We start from the raw sequence: 21978 nt of genomic DNA, 5'->3' as shown, positions 1-21978 counted from the left end.
TCTGGCTATTACAAACAATGCTGCTATGAACATCGTAGAGCATATACTTTTGTTGTATGATAAGGCCTCTCTTGGGTATATTCCCAAGAGTAGTACCTGCCTTAGTCAGTGTTCTGTTGCTGTGAAGAGACACTGTGACCACTGCAGCTCTTAGAAAAGAAAGCATTTAATTGGAGGCTGGCTTATACTTTCAGAGGTTTAATCCATTATCATCATGGTGGGAAGCATGACAGCGTGCAGGAAGATATGGTGCTGGAGAGGTAGTTGACAGCTACATCCTGATCCACAGGCAGAAAGAAAGACACTAGACTTGACAAGGGCTTCTGAAACCACTACCAGTGACATTAGTTGCAGAAATAACCCGTAGTCAGACTGAACTGTGGTCTGATGCGCTGCAGATGGGCACAGATGGACTTTTGATTTTGAAGTTTAAAGTATGCTTCTGGAGCAGGGGTATAGCTCAAGTGTTATGTGTAGGGACCAGAGTTTAGATCCCTAGAACCTACTTAGATGCTAATTCGGCATGTAATTCCCACCACAGAAGGCACAAACAGGAGAAGGGAAGACCAGACACCTGGGTGAACTCTGGGTTTGATTGAGGCATCCTTCCTTCTTCCGTGAATAAGGTGGAAAAGCAATAGAGAATGACTTGTTGACCCTGTGCCTCAGAGCTCAATATACACAAGTAACACATGTGCACACATGAGTGTGCCCATGTACCTGCAAACTTCCACGTGTAACACACACGCACAGCCATATACACAGTGGAAAAATATCCTTCCAATGACTGTCTTCTTGCTTTCTATATCTAGATATCACTGTCCAGCTCTTCCCTGTCTCTGTGCGCTGGCATACACATCTTATGGATGCCACCTTGGTGATATCAAAACCAGTGGTTTAATTCACAAGCGGTTGCACATTTATGCTGGGATTGGGAGGGATGTAAGTCACTTAGATTTAATGCTTTTTATGTCGTTTTGTGTGTGTGTGTGTGTGTGTAATACATGTACAGGTATAATTCATTTGTATCCTTGTATTATAGGCATTTAAAATGGAAGTTTAAGATGTATTTAAAATCTTCATTAAAAGTAAAAATGCCATTATTGTTACACTTTGGGGAATTTATCTAAAGAATGTGGTAAGAAGAAAAGAGACTAGTACTTACTGGGAAGGTTATTTATTTGCCATTTCTTATGCCTTTATTTAGTTTCCTAACGCACATTGTTGTTTGTGTGTTTTATTTTGCTTTGTTTAAGACTCCTGATGCTGTCCATCCAAAAGAAGCACCTCCCTCATCTACTGCCAGCAGTATTAGGCCTGCAAGAGTTGTGTCTTCAACTTCTGAGGAAGAAGAAGCATTTACTGAGAAATTTCTCAAAATTAATTGCAAATATATCACCAATGGCAAGGTAATGAACTTCATCGTAGTTTTTACTAAGCTATGAAAGCTTGACATGTACATTTAAGTCAATAATGTCAGCCATTCGTGAGTATCTATACAAGGGTTTGAGTTAGAATGGACCTTCCCCATTAGTTAGAGTCTGATGATCTGTAGCAGATATTAAAGGTCGTGGGATATACATAAATTCACTGCGACAAAGCACATGCCGTGGTTTTTCCTAGAATATTAAACACATCTTTAGAACAGCAGCATTGATGATAGTAGGAGTGCTAGCTTTTGAAATTTAGTATAATACAGAAATTGAAATTCACTATATACTACATGATAAAAAGTATTTAGGTGTGTTCTTCAATCTGTTACAACAGGAATAAACATTCCTACTTTGGGGCAAGTGTAGGTTTCAGTTAACTCATTTCTGATTTGGTCCCCTATGGTCAGAGAACATCCTTAATCCTATGTGAAGGCTTACTCTAGGGTGGCTTATCTCCTAACCCAGAGTATCTTGACAAATCTTTTGTGTATGCTTAGAAAACACATACATTTTGCTTCAGTTTTGAAAAATATTTTAAAATATCCATGAAATTAAGTCAGGTGATGCTAGTATACTTCTGTATCTCTATTGATTCTTATTTTTTTCTTTAAATTGATGACAAGGATGTGGAACTGTTTCATTACAAATGTGTTTTGCTTTCAGTTTATAATTCGTGAATTTCAGTGTGCTATAGGAATGTAGAACTGTTTAGGATTCCTACACTGTCCTGATGAATTGCCTGATGGTGAAATGCCAACATTGACCTCAGGATCTGTGCCCTGCCTGACGTCCCTGTCGTGGATACTGCTATAGCCGTTTCCACCTCCTTTGGGAAGTGTTAACATTGTCCTTCCTGTGCTTTCAGGCTGTCTTTGTAGGGTGTGTTTCTTGTGGAGGGTGTACAATTTTAGACTTTTAGTCAGATGAATTTGAAATGGTCAGTTCTTGAGATTTTCATAAAATTAACCTTGAAGAAAGAAGCCTGACGGTTTTAGCTGGGCATCCTTTTAGGCCCTAAAGATAGATCCTAAGAAAGTTAACGCAGATTAATTAATCCAGTGGGGAAGGTGTCACCTACTTTAGTGCAGAAAGTAGAAGCAACTTAGAAACCCTTCCAGTAGTGGGTGGAAAACTGAAGCCCTGATTGTACTGTGTATAAAGTAGATGGCCAAAAGTCCGAGAAGAAATAGCAGAGGCATCTGGACTCTGTTTTGAAGTTGCGAACTTTGAAGATTGAAAAGTTCTTTGTTTTTCCATCTTAGGGCACCGTCAGTGGTGTACTGCTAGTCACACCAAATAATATAATGTTCGATCCACATAAAACAGACCCCTTGGTTCAAGAGAATGGCTGTGAGGAGTACGGCATCATGTGTCCAATGGAAGAGGTGATGTCAGCTGCCATGTACAAAGAAATTTTGGATAGCAAAATAAAGGAGTCCTTGCCCACGTAAGTGTGCTGGTGTGCTGTTCACTGAGCCTTTCTTTTCCTTTCCTTTTCTTTTTTCTTCCTACCTTCCTTTCTTTCTTTTCTTTTCTGTCTTCTTTTTAGCATCTAGATAGTTGACCCTTCTCAAATATTCTTATTTTATTAGTTTTATTATAGATGGTATTCTTTTTTTCCTTAATGAAGCCACATTTAAGCACTAACGACTAGTCAGTTCTTAGTGTGCCTGGTATATAGTTAGTACTTGTGTTGTATTTGCATTTATTTGGTCAAAGAACCAGATATTTGACAAGTAAGCTGTAGTACTCATGTAACTCAATGCTTTTCAGCTCTGTTATTTAGCCACAAAATAAAAAAATCCAGCTTAGTGTATATTATTAATGTCCATGAAGGGACCTAAAGCATAGGTCCCTTGGGTTAGGGGTGTGGCATGGATGAGGCCTGGCATCGCAATAGCCAGAGCAGCTTTACATTCACGGTTACGGTACGGTTACAGTTGTCCTTCTGACTGCGAAAGAGACAACCTACAGGTGGCACTAATTGAGAGTTGAGCTGGGGATGTCCTGATGTGGGAATCTGTGTGATGGAATAACATAGATGTGAGACCACACTTCTAGGCAAAGCCTTTAAAGCAATGTGTATACAAGTAGTCGGCAGAAATGTAAGACTTGGAGAGAAAGGAGATAGAGCATTCGAGGGAAAGCAGAGGGTTGATGTGTAACAGAAAGGAAGTCCCACCCACTCTGCACGTGACTGGCAACCACTTGAAAACGGCTTCACCCTAACTGGTAGCAGATGGTTTACAGTCTTATTGCCAGTTTAAAAAAGGAATTATAAAGGAAAAAGGAGCAATTATTTTTCTCGGGTAGTGTGAACGCTGTTAGGGTAACCCCGTCTTGGAAAAGGGTCCATTTCAGCCTCAAGTGCTCTGTGACTTGGTAAAATAATCTTTAGGAACAAATAATTTCTAGAAAAAATATTCTAAACTACTGGTTGTATTTTTAAGTTGTCAGTCAAAGCCAATTTCAGGAAAATAAAACAAGACCTCCAACAAACCACAGTCACTGAGGTTCAGTGTAGAAATGACACAGATCGAAGGACTAGCTCTGAAGGGAAGGAGGAACGCCGCTCAGTGGTGCCATCTTGTCCTGACACTGCGTTTCTGAATGATCTGGGTAAGGTGTGGCTGCGCTGCAGGACGACCAAGTGCTCTTTGCCTTTAAATGACCATTTTATCAATCAACACATTACCTGGGAAGAAATACCCTTAAGTCTTGGCTTATGTGTTAATTGAAATCAAGGTTTGGCTTCAGGCAAGATAAGTGCAGCGAATGGTTTTGCAGGGTAGTATTTTGTTTACAGAAGTAAAGTCGAAGATGCTAATGGTTTGCCTCTTTGTAATGTTTGGGGAATTGATTTCTAAGATGCTGTTCTGAACTGTGTTTTGTTAAGTGCCACTAGCATTAATGTTTAGCCATTCAGAATATTAATATCATGTTAGAAAATTGACCTAAATACTTTTTTTTTTTTTAAATTTTTAACAGCTAGTCTCTTGGTTCTGTTAAATGTATCAACAAGATCTCCTGAAGCTTGTGTCCAGTTCCTTGACCCTGTGGTTGCAGTTTAAGCAAATCACCAAGAGATGGCACCATTTCACATTCATTATCGTCAGTTAGCTGCCTGTATTTCTTAAAAGATGAATCCAACAGAGAAACCTTGTCTTGAAAAACCAAACAAAAAGATGAATCCAGTAGAGACAGAAGGCACTTGAACGAAATGTTTAAAATAATGACATTGTACACATCTCACTTGGAAAAGTATATGTTTTGTTACAAAAACTTGAAAACCACAAGAGTTAAATAAGAGACTTAATCAGCTTTAATATCCACAGAAGGCCACTTATTCTGTGTTGATTTACTTTCTAGTCTCTCTATCTGGCATATTCCTGTTCTCTAGCCATATATGGTCAAATATTGATGCTTTGCTGCTGAGACTTCAAATAATTTCCAATTATTATGAAGCAGCTTTAATCATCAGCCTAAATTGCTGACTTACTCAATGATGCTTATTTCTACAACTTCCCACTTGTGGACGTTGGTATTTACCTGACAGATGCTAGTGATGGTGAAAATGAGACCCGGCTGTAAAGCATTCACCTCTGACTTCTTCGTTCTTTAACTGAACAGATTCTCTTAGAACTGTTCTGAGTTACTAGCTTAGGATTTCCTTTAAATGTTGGGCCTCAGGTTGCTCTTAACCTTTGCGTTATAGTTTGTATTTTAGTTTAATTTCCTATAAATAAGCACTGCATATGAATGGGATAGGCTGAAATAGCCAGTTTTCCGTGTGCTACCAATAAAAGTTTTAGTTCACTATTATAAGTTCATCAAGAATTTAAGTTATCAAACTTGGTTGAAGGTTATTTATAGAGAAATCATCCATTGATGTTTCCCCAATAGTAAACAGTTGATGAAAACTGTTGATGTGGGTATGTGGTGTATGTGAAAAACATGATATTTCTATTTTTGTTGAGGACTACACTTTGCGTATTTTGAAATGCTTCTTCTATGATATTTTTTATTTGGTTGTGGAATGTAAAATGTTACAGTTTTAATGTCTAGTAATTTTTAATTTTATTTTATAACAGAGAACTAGATCAGTTGTCAGGAAGGGACTTCTGCCATTCTAAGAAAATGACAGGCATTGCTGCTGAGGACACGGACTCGCGAGCCCGCGATCCGGGTAATGACAGTGCCAGCACGGCTCCCAGGAGCACCGAGGAGTCTCTCTCCGAGGACGTCTTCACCGAGTCAGAACTCTCTCCCATCCGGGAGGAGCTCCTCTCCGAGCCGCGGCAGGATAAGTCATCGGACGCGTCCTCAGAGTCAGTGCAAACCGTCAGTCAGATTGAAGTGGGGTCGTTGGCAGTCAAGTCAGAGTCTCCTGACATCCCTGACCGCGTCAACTCCACTACTGAACATTCTTCAAACCAAGAGGCTTTATCTCATGAAACTGACCTCAGTAGTCTTGAACTCGCCACTAAGGAAGGAGATAAGGCTACAGAAAAACTTGAAGTCTCAGGCCCCAAAGAGCAAAGCATAGATGTAAAAAGTCATGGTGACCGGGATTCTTCTTTCCGTCATGAAAATTCACCACAGCAAGAGGGAGGAGAAGGGAGTGTGCCTTCTGGAGAAGCACTGGAACTGAAGGAAGAGCAAACTGTTGAGAAGGATGGACAGGGGGAAGAGCAAAAGCGGGACGCGGAGACCGAGGTAGAGGAGCTGCGTACACTCTGGAAAAGCCACTCAATGCAGCGAGCCAAGCAGCAAAGAGACAGCATCCAACAGGCGTCCCAGAAAGAAGGGAAACATCAAGGTGCACCCATGGACGGACGTGTGGACGGTAAGGGTTAGGGAGGTGTGAATTTAGTCTGGTGTTCTGCACATTGTTTTCTTCCTTCCTGTCTGACCAAAGGCTGCAGATTAAGTCTGTCAGAATGACTGTCAGATGGTCCTTGAGTGACGTCACTCTGGGGGGGCGTGTTGATTCAGGGCCTAGTCTCTGAACATCCCTTTGTTTAACTCTCTGCATTCTCTGTAGTTTGCCTTATGATGTGCACCTGCCCTGTGTAACACATTGATTGCTCTACTTTCATAAGGTCTTGGTATGATTTTATCATCGCATATTTGACATTTGAATTACAGTTTATAACTGCCAAGGTTTTAACATATAATTTTTTAGAAAACACCATTGGACACCATTAGGATTCTTTGTCCACATAAAAATCCCGCCTCTCTTTGCTTAGATGGTTTCTTTTAAAAACAAGCATGCAGGGTGCACAGCTTCCTTCCTTGGCTCAGGTTTTTGTTGATATGAGAATTAGCATAGTAGCTTCTGTTACGAATGTACTGAGCCCATCTGTCATACACTGTGGCTCAGATAACTTGGTTACATTCTCAGTTCTGTTGCAGAGTTGTTTATAAATTCTCATATGAACTCTAGTTACTACTTTAATTTCAGATTTTTATTCTACTTCAATACAAAAGTTAAATTTACCAATTTACTGAAATACACAAGCTAAATTTACCATTTTGACTTTTTTATTATGAAATAGACATATCATAAAATTTTTAACCATTTTGAGCTCTACAAGTTGTGGCCATCAGCATATTCATACTGTTGGATACTCTTCACTGCATGCATCCTGGGAGCTTTCAGCATCTATGACAACACGACTGTAACTGAGCAGTGAACTGTCACTCCTGCCCTCTCCCGGTCATCACCAGTATGCGCTCAGGGTTCTCCTTACTCCAGGCCATTCACACAAGAGAGCCACACAGTGTCTGTGTTACGTCTCGTTCAGCATCATGCTTTCACCATTCATCTCTATTATAAATGTGCTTGAATATCTCCTATGTTTTATTATTATTCTTATTATTGAGATTACAAAATATAATTGCATCATTTTCCCCTTCATTTTCGTCCCTCTAAGCCTTCGCTTATGCTCCTTCTTGCTCTCTTTTAAAGTCATGACCTCTCTTCCCATTAATTGCTATATACAGACTGGGTAGGTTATACTTATGTGCTCAGGAATGTGTATATGTGTAAGAAAAATTTCCTTTTCTTGGAAGTCCAAAGAATTAACATTTCTGCATATAAATGTTGTTTGCCAGCAGTTTCAGGGTGTCTCTGGTTAATGCTAAGAAAATCCAGTCATATAGATAGTATTGCAAATCATCCTGCAGTGAATAAAGTTTGTATAAAAAGGAATACCTTGTAGGCGAATGTTTCTGTCCTGTCAGGTCCTGCAACTGTTCAGACCCAAAGAAACATAGGGGTTTATATTAATTATAAACCATTTGGCCTATTAGCTAAGGCTTATTATTAACTAGATCATACAACTTATTTTAATACATAATTCCTGTTTATGTTTAGCCTCATGACTTGATACCTTTTCTCAGTGAGGCATTCTCATTTTGCTTGCTCTGTGTCTGGCTGGTGACTGACTCTCTCTCTGTCTTTCCTCTGCCCACAATTCTAGTCTGGTTTCCCCACCTGTTCTTCCTGCCTGGCTGCTGGCCAGTCAGTGTTTTATTAAACTAATATAAGTGACAAATCTCTCCAATGTATAAGAGGATTATTCCACAGTATTCCCTTATTTTTTTCTTTTCAACACAAGAACTTTGAATCTCACCTCCTTTGTTTAGTTTTTTCCTTGGCCATTATTCATAACAACTTGTAACCAATACTCTAAACAATGACAAACATCCATAATCCATTTTTTGGGAATGTGGGCATAGTTTTCTAGACTACTTCCTGCTGATTCGGAGCACTGATATTCCTATGGGGAGTCCAAGAAAATTTAAGATTATAATCAGGTCCTGACTTTAGTATTCTGTGAGGCTGGACCATCTCCGCCAGCAGTCTTAAGGCTGCTCTGGCTGTAGAACTCAGAGGAAACTCCAACAGAGGTGCTCTGAAACATTGGATCATCAGGGACATTCATCCCCATTTGAGATTTTTCAGGGGGTCTTCCTTGACCAACCCTTATTTTTCTTAACCCAGAATGAATCCACAGCCTCTCATTTTCTATGGAAACAAAAGCAAAATCTTTTCTCCAAAGTGACATATCTTTTGACTTGAATTTTTAATTTTTGAATTTTGTTTGGACTAATCCACCAGCATTGAAGTCAAATGTTTTTTAGCAACTATTGCTCCTTCCTCAGCAATAAAACAATTCAAAGACAACACAGTATCCAGACTCTTTGTGTATTTTCCATCCTTATGAAGCTTTTTTTCTTACTCTGTTTCTCTTTTAAGGACTTTCTCTCCCAAACCTATTTATATTTTTAAACACAGTATAAACTATTTAGAGGTTTATTTTGTTTTGTTTTGTTTTTCTTTTGTCTTATTCTGCCTTTACTGTATATGTCTTTTTCTGACCAAATGCTAAAGTGGTATGACTAGGATTAAAGCTGTGGCTTTGGCTGCTAGCTCCACCCCATTTCTTAGCTTTTTGAGAGTCAAGCTTCATGGCGGAGGTACTGGAAGAAGGCAAATTTATTGCCGGAACTCTGTGGAGTATCTAGGTCCAAAGAAGCCTGATGGTGGCTGCTCATAAACACCGTTTGGTGGCAGAGCCTCTTAAAAGAACTGCAAGGTTTTTGCTGCTAAAACTGACTTAGGAAGCCTCTCTTAAAGGAGCCATGCCTCTGCTTGCCACCAGCAAACAGAGCCCACCCAAGAAATGCTGTTACCAAAAAGCCATGTTTGACTTTGTTCTTGTCTGTTTAGAATCCTTTTTTTTTTTTTAAATGTAGAAATACTTGTGAAATGTTTCGGCAGCATTTGTAGCACAAATAATTAAAATCCAGAGACCGATATTGGGGTTCGAACTAAAGATCAGAAAAGCAAAACAACCAAGCCACTAGAGAAGTTTTACCTCTACCAAGGCTGGGTGGCTGCAGACTGAGCCCTGAGGCTCTGTTTCCTTTCGTTTTTACATTCCCCCTAGTGCTGGGATTAAAGGTGGGAGCCACCACCACCTGAATCTGTTTCTGCTTTGCTCTTGTGTAGCCCAGGGTGGCCTTGAACTCACAGAAATCCCTCTGCCTCTGTCTCCTAAATCCTGGGTTATAAAGGTGTCTGACACCACTGCGTGACCTCTAGTGGCTTAGATCTTCAGGCAAGCTTTATTTATTAAAACATAAATAAAGTATCACTATAGCCCCTCCTTTCAGTTTTTGGATAGTTATTTTGTGAGGGGGCAGTAATTCCCATATACCAGAAGAGGAATTGCCAGATCACACAACTGTTGGCTTTTCTGAGAATGCACTTGTTTTCCATAGTTGCTGTGTGTCATTTCATCTCCCCAGCAGTTCATAGAGGTCTGGCCCGATCTGACGTGCTGCACATCCCTGGTAATTGTTTGTAACTCCAGCACCTTGTAGGCAGCAGCAAGAAGACTCCCTTAGTGCTGAGGCCAGCCTCGTCTGCCCAGCAAGGGAATGTCTCAAAAGCCTAAGAAATAAGAGTATTCTTTTGAGATAAGGTCTCTTCTGTCCCAGAAGGACTTGGTCCTCCCTCCGTCTTCCAACACATGTGCTACAGACTCAACATTCAGCTTTTAAAATACTGATTTTTTTTTGTATCATCCCACTGTGATACTTTGAAAACCTAAGATTATAGTTATTAGTTTTTAAGAAATGCATTTATTCAAAGCAATTTCTTTAAAGGCTGAACTTTTTTCTACAGTATTTTTTTCTTTATTCAGAACACAATGAACACTTATTAGGAACACTGTCAAATACAAGAAGTTATAACACAGTTTATAAAATTATCTGGAATTTATTACCAATGATGATCAACTAGTATTAACATCCTTACAGGTCTTTGGTTTTGATTGATAATTGAGTCTATGTGGACATACAGATTTGAGTATGAACTCAGGATTGTACTGTATGTATTGCTATTTCCTGCTTCATTTCACTTAGCATTTGTGTGGTGTTCACTTTTGTATTTACATTGTAGTTTTGTCAAAATATGGTTTTATCAGTCTTATCATTTATCCAGCCATTTGCCTGTTGTTCTTAGCAATTCAGACTGTTCAGATGGCTACACCCTTTGGTATAAGTAACATTGGCATTAAGATCTTTATATAGAGTATTTGGTTTATGTATTTTTTTAAATCTTTGAAAATGGTTAGAAACTAATTTCTTTTCAATTAAATATATTAAATATATAATTTTATCGGCTATAAGAATTAATATATAATAGATTATTATAGCCACATGCCAAAAGAAGAAAATAAGTAGGCACTTTGATATAGTTTTCTTTGAGTTGTACCATTGGTTTCCTCTTTTTAATAAAACAGTTTTAAATGGCCATTTTTAGTAGCAATAGTGTATAATATGGAAATATTAAAGCTTTTTGAAATTTATTATTTCATAAGATGGAATCATTGTGCTAAATAGTAAACTGTAGCATACAATAATGGAAAGAACAAGAGCGGCCAACATTCCTCCTTCTAACCAGTGGCTCATGCTGGGGCAGGCAGGTTGTGCACTTTGTACTTTCCTGCCGGGGCAGGGGATGTCTCTCCAGCGCACTTTCCTGTCGGGGCTGCACTGAAGCAAGCTAATCAATGTCCGTGTTCACAGACTTAATCCTACTGTCAGACTCCAAATAATGTACGCCTCTGGTTGGAGATAACGTAGACATAATGAGCCGTCCAATGTTGCTCTGCAGCTAGTAGTATAGTGCTGATTTCTCACTCCTTTGTATGTAAAGACTGGAGATTACATTAATTTTTATATTTGAATAGCCATATTAAAATAGCCATTTATACATTCTGTATAGTGACTTAGGTGTAATTTTAAAAGATTTACAGAGAATCTACAGAGTGCTTTACAGATACATGTAATTCAGCATAGCTGTTGTTAACAACTTATTGAAAAGTGTGAGATTTTGCATTTTTCCTAATAGCCCTCAGCAAAATTTTAGTTCACTAACTTGACTCTTTCAGTTAATCTTGCTATTTCAGTAACTAGATCTTCTATGCCAATAAATAAATAAATGTTAATTAATTGAATATGTGCAAGTACCAGTAAAATACATTATTTTATAATCCGGAACCAGAATGTAAAATTACTTCATCTGAGACACTTGGATATACTTTATGACTGAATGGACACCGCTTACATAACCCTTCCAGGGTCTTCACTTCTAAAGGATAAGAGAAGGCATCGATTACACAAATTCTTGTGTCTCCGAGTTGGAAAGCCGATGAGGAAAACCTTTGTGTCTCAAGCCAGTGCTACCATGCAGCAGTATGCACAGAGAGATAAGAAACATGAATATTGGTTTGCAGTGCCACAAGAAAGGTAAGTTAAAAACATTGAAACTTCTGCTTTTATAGATCACAACACCAGAATCAAAGTCCTAAAAGCCTCCATTTCCTGACTAAAAGTGAGTGGCCGTGGTGGTGTACACCTTTAATTCCAGCCCAGAAAGGCTGGGATGGGACAGTTTGCCCTGGTCCCTGCACAGTCACGACCGTCCTCTGCTATAAGTCAGCAAGGCGGTTTTAATCTATGGAAATCAGCTACTAGCTGATACTTCTTAGTTTATGCCTTGAAAATTTCCATATTTAGTTTACTGAAAAACATTGGAACATGAATATTTTAACAGTAAAGTACTTATATAGTACCTTAGTCTGACGATTCATGAATGTATCAGCACAGCCTTCTTGAAGGATGTATAGTTTTTTTTTTCCTGTTTTGAGACAGGGTTTCACAAAAAAAAGACTTTTTATGTAGAATTATTCCTAGCATCATCGCCAAAGTTGATACGCCTGAGAGTGTTTACCCTTTAATAACGCCCTCCTCAAGAAACTGAATGTGTTCGGGTATTCCCTTACTTCCTGGTTGGGAAAACACCCCTGAAGCAGAAGACGGGGTGGGTTATCTGTAATGCATCCCGGCCAGTGGAGAGCTAATCAAGTGGAGGTGCAGGAGAAGTGGTGCGGCTTGGAAATCCCATAGTCCGCACTTCCCCTCCTTCCCAACTGCCAAGTACACCAGATAATGTGTGCTTCCTTTTTAAAATGGGAGTTTAGTAATTAAAACAGTTTGATTTGCACAATTCACTACTTCAAAGAAACAGATCCTAGAGAATAAGAGAGTGGGATTAAAGTGATTATAGTGGAAATGTAACTGTTTAGTGAAATCTAACATAAAAAATTTTTATTCTTGGTTATTTCTTAATTTTTAGATGTAGTTTTGTTTTTAGTGTTGTTCTTGGTTCCAGACCTAAGTGTTGTAACCTTAACTGGGAAAAGGTTGGCAGCCCTCCTAATACTAATACTGTGTCACCATCTCAGTACCCAGGTTAGAAATTTCATTGCAAGTCATACTTAAGATGTACCTTGGCTTTTATTAATATTATTATTATTGGAATTTTGGGCATTATCATAGACAGAAAACATAAGAGAATTGTTGATAGTGACTAATTGCCTGGAAGGTAAAACTTGCTGCCCTTTCATATGTCAGGAGTCACATAACATTTTAGATCATGAGGTGGATGCATCCTTTTTAGAGCCGTTGCTATTGGTTGGTCCATGTTAGCTCAGTTTTGTAGTTCACTTCTCCATGCTAACTAAAGCCAGGAAGCACATAGACGTTTGATCTTTGAACATATTTATTGCATAGTACAGCAGCCAGTACAATTGACTGCAGTTATAAAAATACCAGAAAGAGGAAGCAGATATGGGAAGATTAGATCATCAACCGCTGAAGCAAGGATTTACTGTGTCCTGCCGCTTCAGTTTGGATGCTGTGTGAGTTCCTTCCCACTACTAGTGTCTTTACATAGGAAAGCATCGCACTGCAGTTGGTATAGCGACAAGCCTTCCAATGAAAATCTTAGTGTGATATGTGTTTAGAACTTGACAAATGATAGCTAAGTCCGTTTTCAAAGACAATGTCTTCCTGATAGTGGGCTTTACTGTTTAATAAAGTCTTCAACTTCTGTCAAAACATTTCACAAATATAGTCTTTTAACTTTTGCTAATAGCAGATAATACTAGGCCTATTAATAACCATTCGCTCTAACAGGACAGAGCACTTGTATGCCTTCTTCATTCAGTGGAGCCCTGAAATCTATGCAGAAGATACTGGTGAATATACCAGAGAGCCTGGGTTCATAGTCGTCAAGAAAATTGAGGAGTCTGAAGCAAGCGAAGATCCTGCAGCTGACGCAGCAGCCAGAGAATGGGAGGTGAGAGTGAGACACCATCAGCTCTGCTGGCTTCCTTTGCCTGTGTGACTTACGGCCTCACGGGACTCCACAAACTGCAGAACCCATGGCACAGAAGCAGGTTTTGAAGGCCTAGCTGACCGTCCATGCACATACGTGTTTTCTGAATGAAGCTGAGTGGTAACGTAATGCTCTCTGTCACTCTGCTTTTACATTAAAATATTGGATCTTTAAGGATAAAGTAATTTTTAGATGTATTTTAACATATTTAAAAGAAGACAACATGGCTAAAATAGAAATAACATTAATTGCTATTATACTGTCATAAAAAATTTCCTGTTTGATTCATCTGTCTTTTTTTTCTTATACATGAGCGAATGCTCATTTAGTGCATTTAGAAAAATTAGCTGCCATTTCCAAGTTTCACACCAAGTAAGCATTGTCTTGACCTGAATTCAGTGATACTAAGGTGACGGCAGGAAGTTGGTGCTAATTTTATATTAAAAAAAAAATTTTATGTCTTTAAATTTAATGAATTTTTAAGCAGTGTCCAAGTTAATACTGATAAACTCTTTAAAAAGCCTCCCATAGATTAAAAAGTACTAAGATTATGTGATTTTATATGCTTTATCTTGGAACATTGATAGAATAATGTTTTTAATTATTTTGGTATTATCTCTTCTTGATGTTTTTAGAAACAGAGCAGATGCTAAAATGTGATAATAAATAGAGTTGGATTTTATTATCCATTTGGTTAAAGCTTGTGACTATTTGTGTAATATGAATTTACTGTGCACGCACTTGGCATGTATAATGATTAAGGTATACATGTCCTTAGCATGTATAAGGGTTAAGATGTACATGGTGTGTCTTCTGTTCAAGCTGTGTTCCTGATTTTTTGTCTAACATTGTGTGTTATGTACAACATTCATTAACTATGTCATCAATATGATGAAGGGAAAGAAAATAGTATAGTGTACATTTATTTCAATATTTAAATAAAAAGTATTAATCTTAATTCTAGCTCCAAATTAGTAATGGCCTGAGTTACTATCAGCAGAATAGATGGGTAAATTTGCAGATATTTATCAAATTTTAAGTAATAGACCAATCACAGCCTAGTGATGTAAGCAGCTGCATGGATGAATGCCGTAGCTAATGGGTAGAATACAGGGGAAGGTCTGATGTCAGAAGAACAAAAGTAGCTGAAGTCCATGGACTCATGGTTCCTGGAAACTGAGGCATAGGGAGGAGGCAGGAAGGAAATCTCTGGAGAGTGCTGGGCACATGTTTCCACTTAGAGTAGATGTGTTCACATGGTTACCACAGGTTCCAGCTGTGTTCTTAGTCTCAGAAAGTAAATGTGTCCAGAAATCCAAAGATGTGTACAAGTTTTAAGGTAGCAGCAGCTGAAAGTAGGTTACCACAGAGGAAATAAGTTGGTAAAAGATGCCAAGAAATGATGAGGATTTAATGGCAGCTAGGCTATGACGAAGTTTCTAAACGGGGCAGTAAAATGGTCAGTGGCAGTATTTTTAATCAAGAAAGAGAATCGAGAACTTCTCCCAATGTTGGCTGGGTCACTTAAGTTTAGAAATAGAAAACTACTGACATTTTTTTTCTTCTTTTCATGTGGAAGCGTGTGTTGTGTGCTTGTATGTGAATGTGTGGATGTTTGCATATGTGTGGACTGTGTTCGAATCTGTATATGCAGAAGCTGAGGTTGATGTGAATCTTCTGACTGCTCTTCTATCTCATTCTTTAAGGCAGTACCTCTCGGTGCAACCCAGAGTTCACAGACACTGCTTGCCTCCACACCTAGCTTGCTCTGGGGATCCCCATCTCAATTTTTGAAGCTGAAGTTACAGGCAGTCCTCACTGTCACCTGGTCCTTATATGGCTTCTGAGGCTCCAAGCTCCCAAATTTAGTTAGTTAGGTTTTTTGTTGTTGTTGTTGTTGTTGTTGTTTTTTCTACCTAGCAAGCACCTTACCTGGCTACATCTTACCATCCCCACTGCTGACTGTTTTGAATCAAAGAAATGGCTTCAGTTTCTGGGGGGACATTGAGAATTATAACTTACAGTTTAAAGTTTATATATCTCCTCATTTGTCCTAGGAAAATTTTCCCCCCCAAAAAACCAAAAAGTAGCAGGAAAAGTTCCATTTGTAAACTGTCTGGAAAGAGTGGTCTAACGCAGCAGCTACCTCTTGTTTGTGGCTGTGGAGGTCTTGAACATGCGTAATGCTACTAAGGAAGAGGAGCCTTAAGGCTGAAAAGCTGATTCTTCACCCTGTTACCAGATTTCTTTCAGACTGCTTGGACAACTTGTTTGCACGATTATCCTTTTCAACTAAAAACTTTATGAAATCTGAGTATGAAATCATAAGCTAGCAAGTATACTTTGCGCCATCTGGTTTTTCTCATTTTGCATCTTATACCAGTCTCTTGTTTAAGATCAGTGATAGAAAACTGCTGGCCGGGAAGTCTGTTAGGAGTTCTTTGTTACTGGCTTTGATCTATTCACCTTTACTCCTTCTTGTAGGGAATATTAATAACAAAAAGCCCAATTTTGGACATATGACTGTGTTGTGGAAAGACTTACTTGTCTTTCCTTTTAATCTTCTCCCAGAACAGAACGATTTCCCTTAACTTGGTTGTTTACCTTTGTCGATATCTTCAGCATTACTCTAGGGTTGGTTAAATGATTGTAAGTCAAGGCACCCAAAGTTGCTGGGATGTGTAGTTTGGATAGGAAAACTTTAAAGACATCTTAAAAGAGCTTCAACAAGAAAAGGCAGGGATTTCAGCATTAAAAGTATGGGAACGTTAGGAAGAAAGTACAGTGTTAGAGATTATATGTGAGCCAGGCAAGCTGATCAGGAGAACACCTCCAACAAAAGGGGGAAAGTTGAGCCACATTTCGACAGTGAGATCCCCTATACATCAGAGTAATCACTGCGTTATTGAAAGGGATCTGAGAAGTATCATCGATTCTATTCATAGGAGTTGGTTTTCCCACCATGTGGGTCCCAGGAATCAGTCGTCAGGCTGCAAGCACCTTTGCCAACTGTCCCATCTCCATAACTGGGGTTTTGTTTTTTAAATCACTGTTGTTAAAAGAAAAGGCTCTGGCTTATTCTCTACTTTTATCCCTTGCCTAAGTGTTGATAAATTGTTGTTTCATTTTGTGTTTGGTTTCTTAGATCCTGATTCTCTTTTTCCGGTGTTTGATAATGCTTAGAATTTCTCAATTACTCAAAGGTCAAGTCATTCATTTTAGTATAAATATAATATGTTGCGTGCTTATGACATAAGTTCCCAAAGGATTCTTCAGAACAGTCTATTACCTACCTTTTGTCTTAAGTTTTCAAATTATTTGTATGTTGGTTTTGATTATAATTTCCAGTGTTCTCCAGTTTGATTATATACATGTAAATATTTAACCTAATGTTTTTTTCTACACCATTAAGCTTGATTATGTCATTACTGGATTCTTTTCCTATTGTATGCACAGCTGTCATCAAGTAGAGTTATCACTGTAGTCATTAGATTTTCCAAAGAAAAACACTGTTTTAATACTGCTGCAGCTTCTAATAAAAACCATGCAGAGGACTGAAGATGCATTTTTAACATGGTATCTGCCAAAGAGCTGGATTATTTTTATTTTCCTAAATGCATCTCATTATTGTTATTAAATACTTTAAATATAAGTACTTGTATATTAAAATTGAGTTAGTATATTAAAGTACAAGCAAAAAGGTTTCCTAATCTCTTCTCAGCCTCGTTATCAAAATGCACATTCAGTTGAAACTGTCAAAAAATAAGAGAGTCTTTATGTCTGCAGTCAACACGGGAGATCACATTTCTCGGGTGTGGCTGTGTAATGGACAGCACACAGAATCGGCTATGCTGGGCTTGGCTTTGTTTTTCAGAGCACTCTTCATTTTGAAGCACCTGTTTCCATGTTTGAGAAAGATTGTCTAGTAGTTAGGCAGGTTTTTAAATATTCCCTGATTTTTTTCAGTTTTGTTGATGGTTTTGTTTTGGGGAGTGGTGTTAGGGGATGGACTGTGACCACAGTGTATTTCATGTTTAAGGGGTGTGGTGGAAAGTAAAGGGAGGGGCGCGGCTGGCATACAGAGAAGGGAGTAATAACTGCAGGGTGTGCTGGGTTCAGTGGGGCACACGTTGTGTGTACTCAAGTACCGCGTATTTGAGGAGATGTCATTGTGTATTACACATAGCCATTAGTAGGAGAGCAAGTTTGCCTTAAAATGGAAGAAATATTTGGACATTACTATTATAGTATAGATAAAGCTGAATGCCAGGTAATTTTAGTTTACATCTAAATTAAATGTAGTTATACTTTGTACTTAATCTTTAAAAAATAAGCTTCTACTTATATTCTGTAATACACTTATTAATGAAGGGTAGCATATGTAGACACAGTAAATACAATTATCTTTCAGTAAATAATATGCTAGAAAACACTTTAAAATGAGTTTCTTATCTATGAATACCCCATAAAGTTAAATTTTATAGGATTATTAGCTATAAAGAACAAAAGTCTAGCAAAAGGAAATAGGAAAGAATTGTGGAACTCTATGAACGAACAGTGCAGGGTTAACTGCAGTCACATGTGCGGTTTGGGAGGCAGTCTGGACGTTGTACACAATGCATTGCTTGTATTCAGCGTATCTGTTAGTGCTGTGGAAATATGTGCTCTGTGTCTTTAAACTTTTGAGCCCTTTCTTAGCACACTTGGGTGCAGTGCAACCGAACTTAAGCATGGGAAACACTGTCTTCCCTCCCCAGCTTTACAGTCTCCACTCAGGACTATCTGTTCAATGGATACTACTTAGTGATTAGCTCTCTGCCATGTCAATCACGTCTGTGCTGCCAGCGAACTGTTTTGTCACTGTGGCAGGGCTCTGGTGCTGGAAAATGTATCTTTGACAGAGGAAGAATGCTTTTGAGAACAGGTCTTCCGTGATTTGCTGAAGCTTAATGTGACCTGGGAAGGAAATGTCCCGTCTCTGGTATGGGAAAAAGGGGAGAAGACATCAGCCAGTGAACCATAAATACACCCTGGTAAATGCTGATCAGTCATTGCAGTTTCTCTCTCTGCCAGTCTTGTATGAGTGCCATTATACAAACTTACCTAGTGCTTGACTGCATAAACAGTATTTATAGAGTAAAAACTATGTGATTGCAAAAATACTTTTAAGATATAGTTAGGAATTCTAAATATCGTTCAAAAGGGGATTAATATGTTGCTAGAATTTTGCTTTGTTAAAAATAGATTTTTTTATTCACTTAAAAAGCAAGATAGAAAATATTTAATACTGCCTTAATGTTTTCTTCATTTAAACTTAATCTTATAGGAAAGGACTCTGAATTGTTTTCCTTGTTTAAGAGAAGAGAGTGAGACTAAATTTTACTTAATGGATTCTGTTATAAATTACTGGGAGCTCTTGAGAAAATGCTGCTATTCTGTCGTCTAAGAATGGTTTGTAAAGCGACTCAGGAAGCGTCTTTGTACTTCCTCAATGATAAGCATGTCAGAAATGACAAAACCCCTTTATTGATGTTTTAATTATAATTTCAGGTTTTTCATTTTCTATTACATCAGCTCTGAATGGTATAAACACCTCAGAATATTAATTTTTAAATTTGTGATCCAATTTATCAGATTAACTATTTTGCTAAGTCTTTTAGGTTTTTAACTAAGAGCAATAAAGGTATTCATAATGTTTCATTTACCATTTAATTTTTAAGCTAAATGATGCTTACCATTAATTTTTAAAATATTTTAAGTTATAAATTTAGGGAAACCGTGGTGTTTTGAACTTCCTAGGTCAGCATGATGCCGCACATCACAAAGTCTTCTGCTTGGAAGAAGCACCTCTGGGGATTTTTACCTCAGGTGGTTTTCTCTGTTTCTTACTGGTCCTCAGCTTTCCTGTGTCTGTGGTGCCGACACACACGCACTAGTGAGATGAGGAGGCCAGCGTGGAGCGTTCTGGACTGAGGTGAAATTGGTGGCAAGACTCAGCCGCAGCTAGCGAGGCTTCACTTCTCCAGCTCACCTAGGGACAGTTTTCTAGGTAGTAGCGTGTGTCCTCGCTTGTGTCAAGCTCTGTGCCCAGTTTTCCGGCTTGAGTCGGGTGGAGCTAGGAGTGTAGAAAGGAGAAGAGCTTTGGGTTTGTAAGGGGTGGCCGAGAGTCTTGACTTCTTATCAAGGCACTTCTGTGTCAAAACTGAAAGCAAAACAAACATATTTCTTCTGAGAGAACAGTTTCAGAACACAGGAAAGCTGATGTCTCTTCTCTCTGTGCCACTGCTCCTTAGCACGCTTCCTGTCTTTTCCACATCTGATGGTTATACAGAGGGACTTCAGTGATAAACTGTCTTACAGAGCTGCTAAGAATGTGGTCATATATTTAGATCAGCAGTGACAGTATTTTAAATACTGGTATATGTACTGTCAAATTTGACCTTAAAGTTAACCCAGATGCTAATAAGAGAGATGTTCATTTTATGAATGAGCTAATTGAACTCACACATTTTACCAGGGCTGACAGGATGGCTCAGTGGGTAAAGACAGTTGCTGCAGAACCTGGTGATCTGACTTTAGTCTCCAGGACCCATGCAGTGGAAGGAGAGGGCTGACTACTGAAAACTTTCCCCTGACCTCCACACATGCACCCTGGCACCTTCATACATATGCAAGGTAGATAAACATTATCTTAATAATCACTGAAAATAGTAGGTAGACGGTGCCTCAGACAAAATGTGTGGGATAAAATTAACCCTTTGCGACTTAGCTTCCATGAGAATCATATTATCCAATTATGTTTGCTTTTATTTTTTTCCTTCCATTTATTTTATTTTTTTTTTTTAGCCTTAAGGCTGCTTTTAAAATTCATGCTTGACATCTTCAACTTTAATTTCCAGTCATTGATTTGCTTGGAACTATTTATGTATTTGATAGACACTTGTGCCAATTCTTACCTTTTTGATGTCTATCAGTAAACTTTAACTTACTGGAAAGTATTTGATAAAAATTTAGGCTTAGTTTAATTCATCTTCTGCATTATATATTAGCATTATTATTTTTATTAATAATGCATTTTCACCATTTTGATTATTTTAGGTTGTCCTCATGTGAAAAAGACAGTTTTTTTTTTTTAAAATTTGGTATTTTGTATGTGGAACCACAGCAGAAGCTGCTCATGAATTTCTGACATATCTAAGACTTAGCTCACACACTGACTCCCAAAGTAGCCGCACATCAGCTGTGAAATCTGTCATCGCAGACCTGAATGGTTGTCATCGTGATGGAGATAATGACTGCAGCCAGCTCTGTGTTTGAGTGTTATCCTAAATGCCCAGCCTGAGTTGCCCTTTGTCATCTGTGCAACACCTTTAAGTGTTAACCTATTGCGTCTCTTTTATGCACAAATCAGGGACATCTTACTACAGCGGTTCAGGCCTTCACTCTGGGTGCCCTGTCCGTGCCCCTGAAGTGTCTGCTCTTCCTGCTCACAGTTTCAGAGTAGAAAGACGGGAAGGTGTGTTTTGAATATTATTTCCATTTGGAGAAACCAGGAAGTAGATTGAGGTTCCTCAAGTTCACAAAGCTATAAGAAGCTATAAAGAATAGCCAGTATTCTTTCTGCATTGTCGTGCTGCCCACCTGTAATGATGGGAACTACTTAACATACGCCGTGCGGTCCTAAAGCGTCTTCTGCTCTATGGACAGTCACAACTTAATTGAAGGAACTCACTCATACTAGCATTGGACTTTTGCATTTGACTAAGTAGTTGAAAAGCATATCTTAGGTTTATACATTATATAGCATAAGGATAAAATGAAGATCTGATTCTCTACCAACATTAACATTGTAGTATCACTTTTTCATTATATTTGTTTATGTGGGATTTTTGTGTCTCATGTCATCTTCCCCAAATTTATTTTTTGGGACAATTATAAATGAATTATAATAAAAATATAATGCAATAATATAAAACAAAAACTAGTATAGTAATAGGAGCGGCAGGGCTGCGTCCCAGGCACCCCGGCCGCCTGGCTAGCTTATGCCCTGAAATAACAACACACAAACTGTATTCATTTAAATACTGCTTGGCTCTTTAGCTCTAGCCCTTTTCTCGGCTAACTCTCGCACCTGGACTAACCCATTTCCAATCATGTGTGTTGCACCCCAAGGTGAGCTTACCGGGAAGATTCTAGCCTACGTCCATCCTGGGTCGGAGCTGAATCGCATCTGCCTGGGAGCTCGGAGCATGGCGTCTCTGTCTGAGGCGTCTTACCTCACTTCCT

The 21978-nt window shown here is 38.6% G+C and overlaps 1 protein-coding gene across 11 annotated transcripts in view; it reads left to right on the top strand.

The window, feature by feature from the left end:
• The window catches only part of Oxr1 (oxidation resistance 1), a 354230-nt gene that overhangs the window by 310173 nt on the left and 22079 nt on the right, over positions 1–21978 (top strand). For 9 of the 11 annotated variants that reach the window (XM_013353914.2, XM_005367518.3, XM_026789478.1 and 6 more), the window contains 5 exons: positions 1257–1409; positions 2696–2880; positions 5525–6279; positions 11591–11759; positions 13491–13653. In XM_013353914.2, coding sequence (XP_013209368.1) covers positions 1257–1409; positions 2696–2880; positions 5525–6279; positions 11591–11759; positions 13491–13653 — 1425 coding nt within the window. Of the gene's footprint in view, positions 1–1256; positions 1410–2695; positions 2881–5524; positions 6280–11590; positions 11760–13490; positions 13654–18492; positions 18726–21978 lie in introns of those variants that run through there. The other 2 variants (XM_005367520.3, XM_005367521.3) reach the window with 2 other exon arrangements.

Source organism: Microtus ochrogaster, unplaced genomic scaffold, assembly GCF_000317375.1.
Source record: "Microtus ochrogaster isolate Prairie Vole_2 unplaced genomic scaffold, MicOch1.0 UNK19, whole genome shotgun sequence".
Lineage (NCBI taxonomy): Eukaryota > Metazoa > Chordata > Mammalia > Rodentia > Cricetidae > Microtus > Microtus ochrogaster.
The sequence above is the reverse complement of the archived record's forward strand: the minus strand, read 5'-3'. Positions and strand labels throughout refer to the sequence as shown.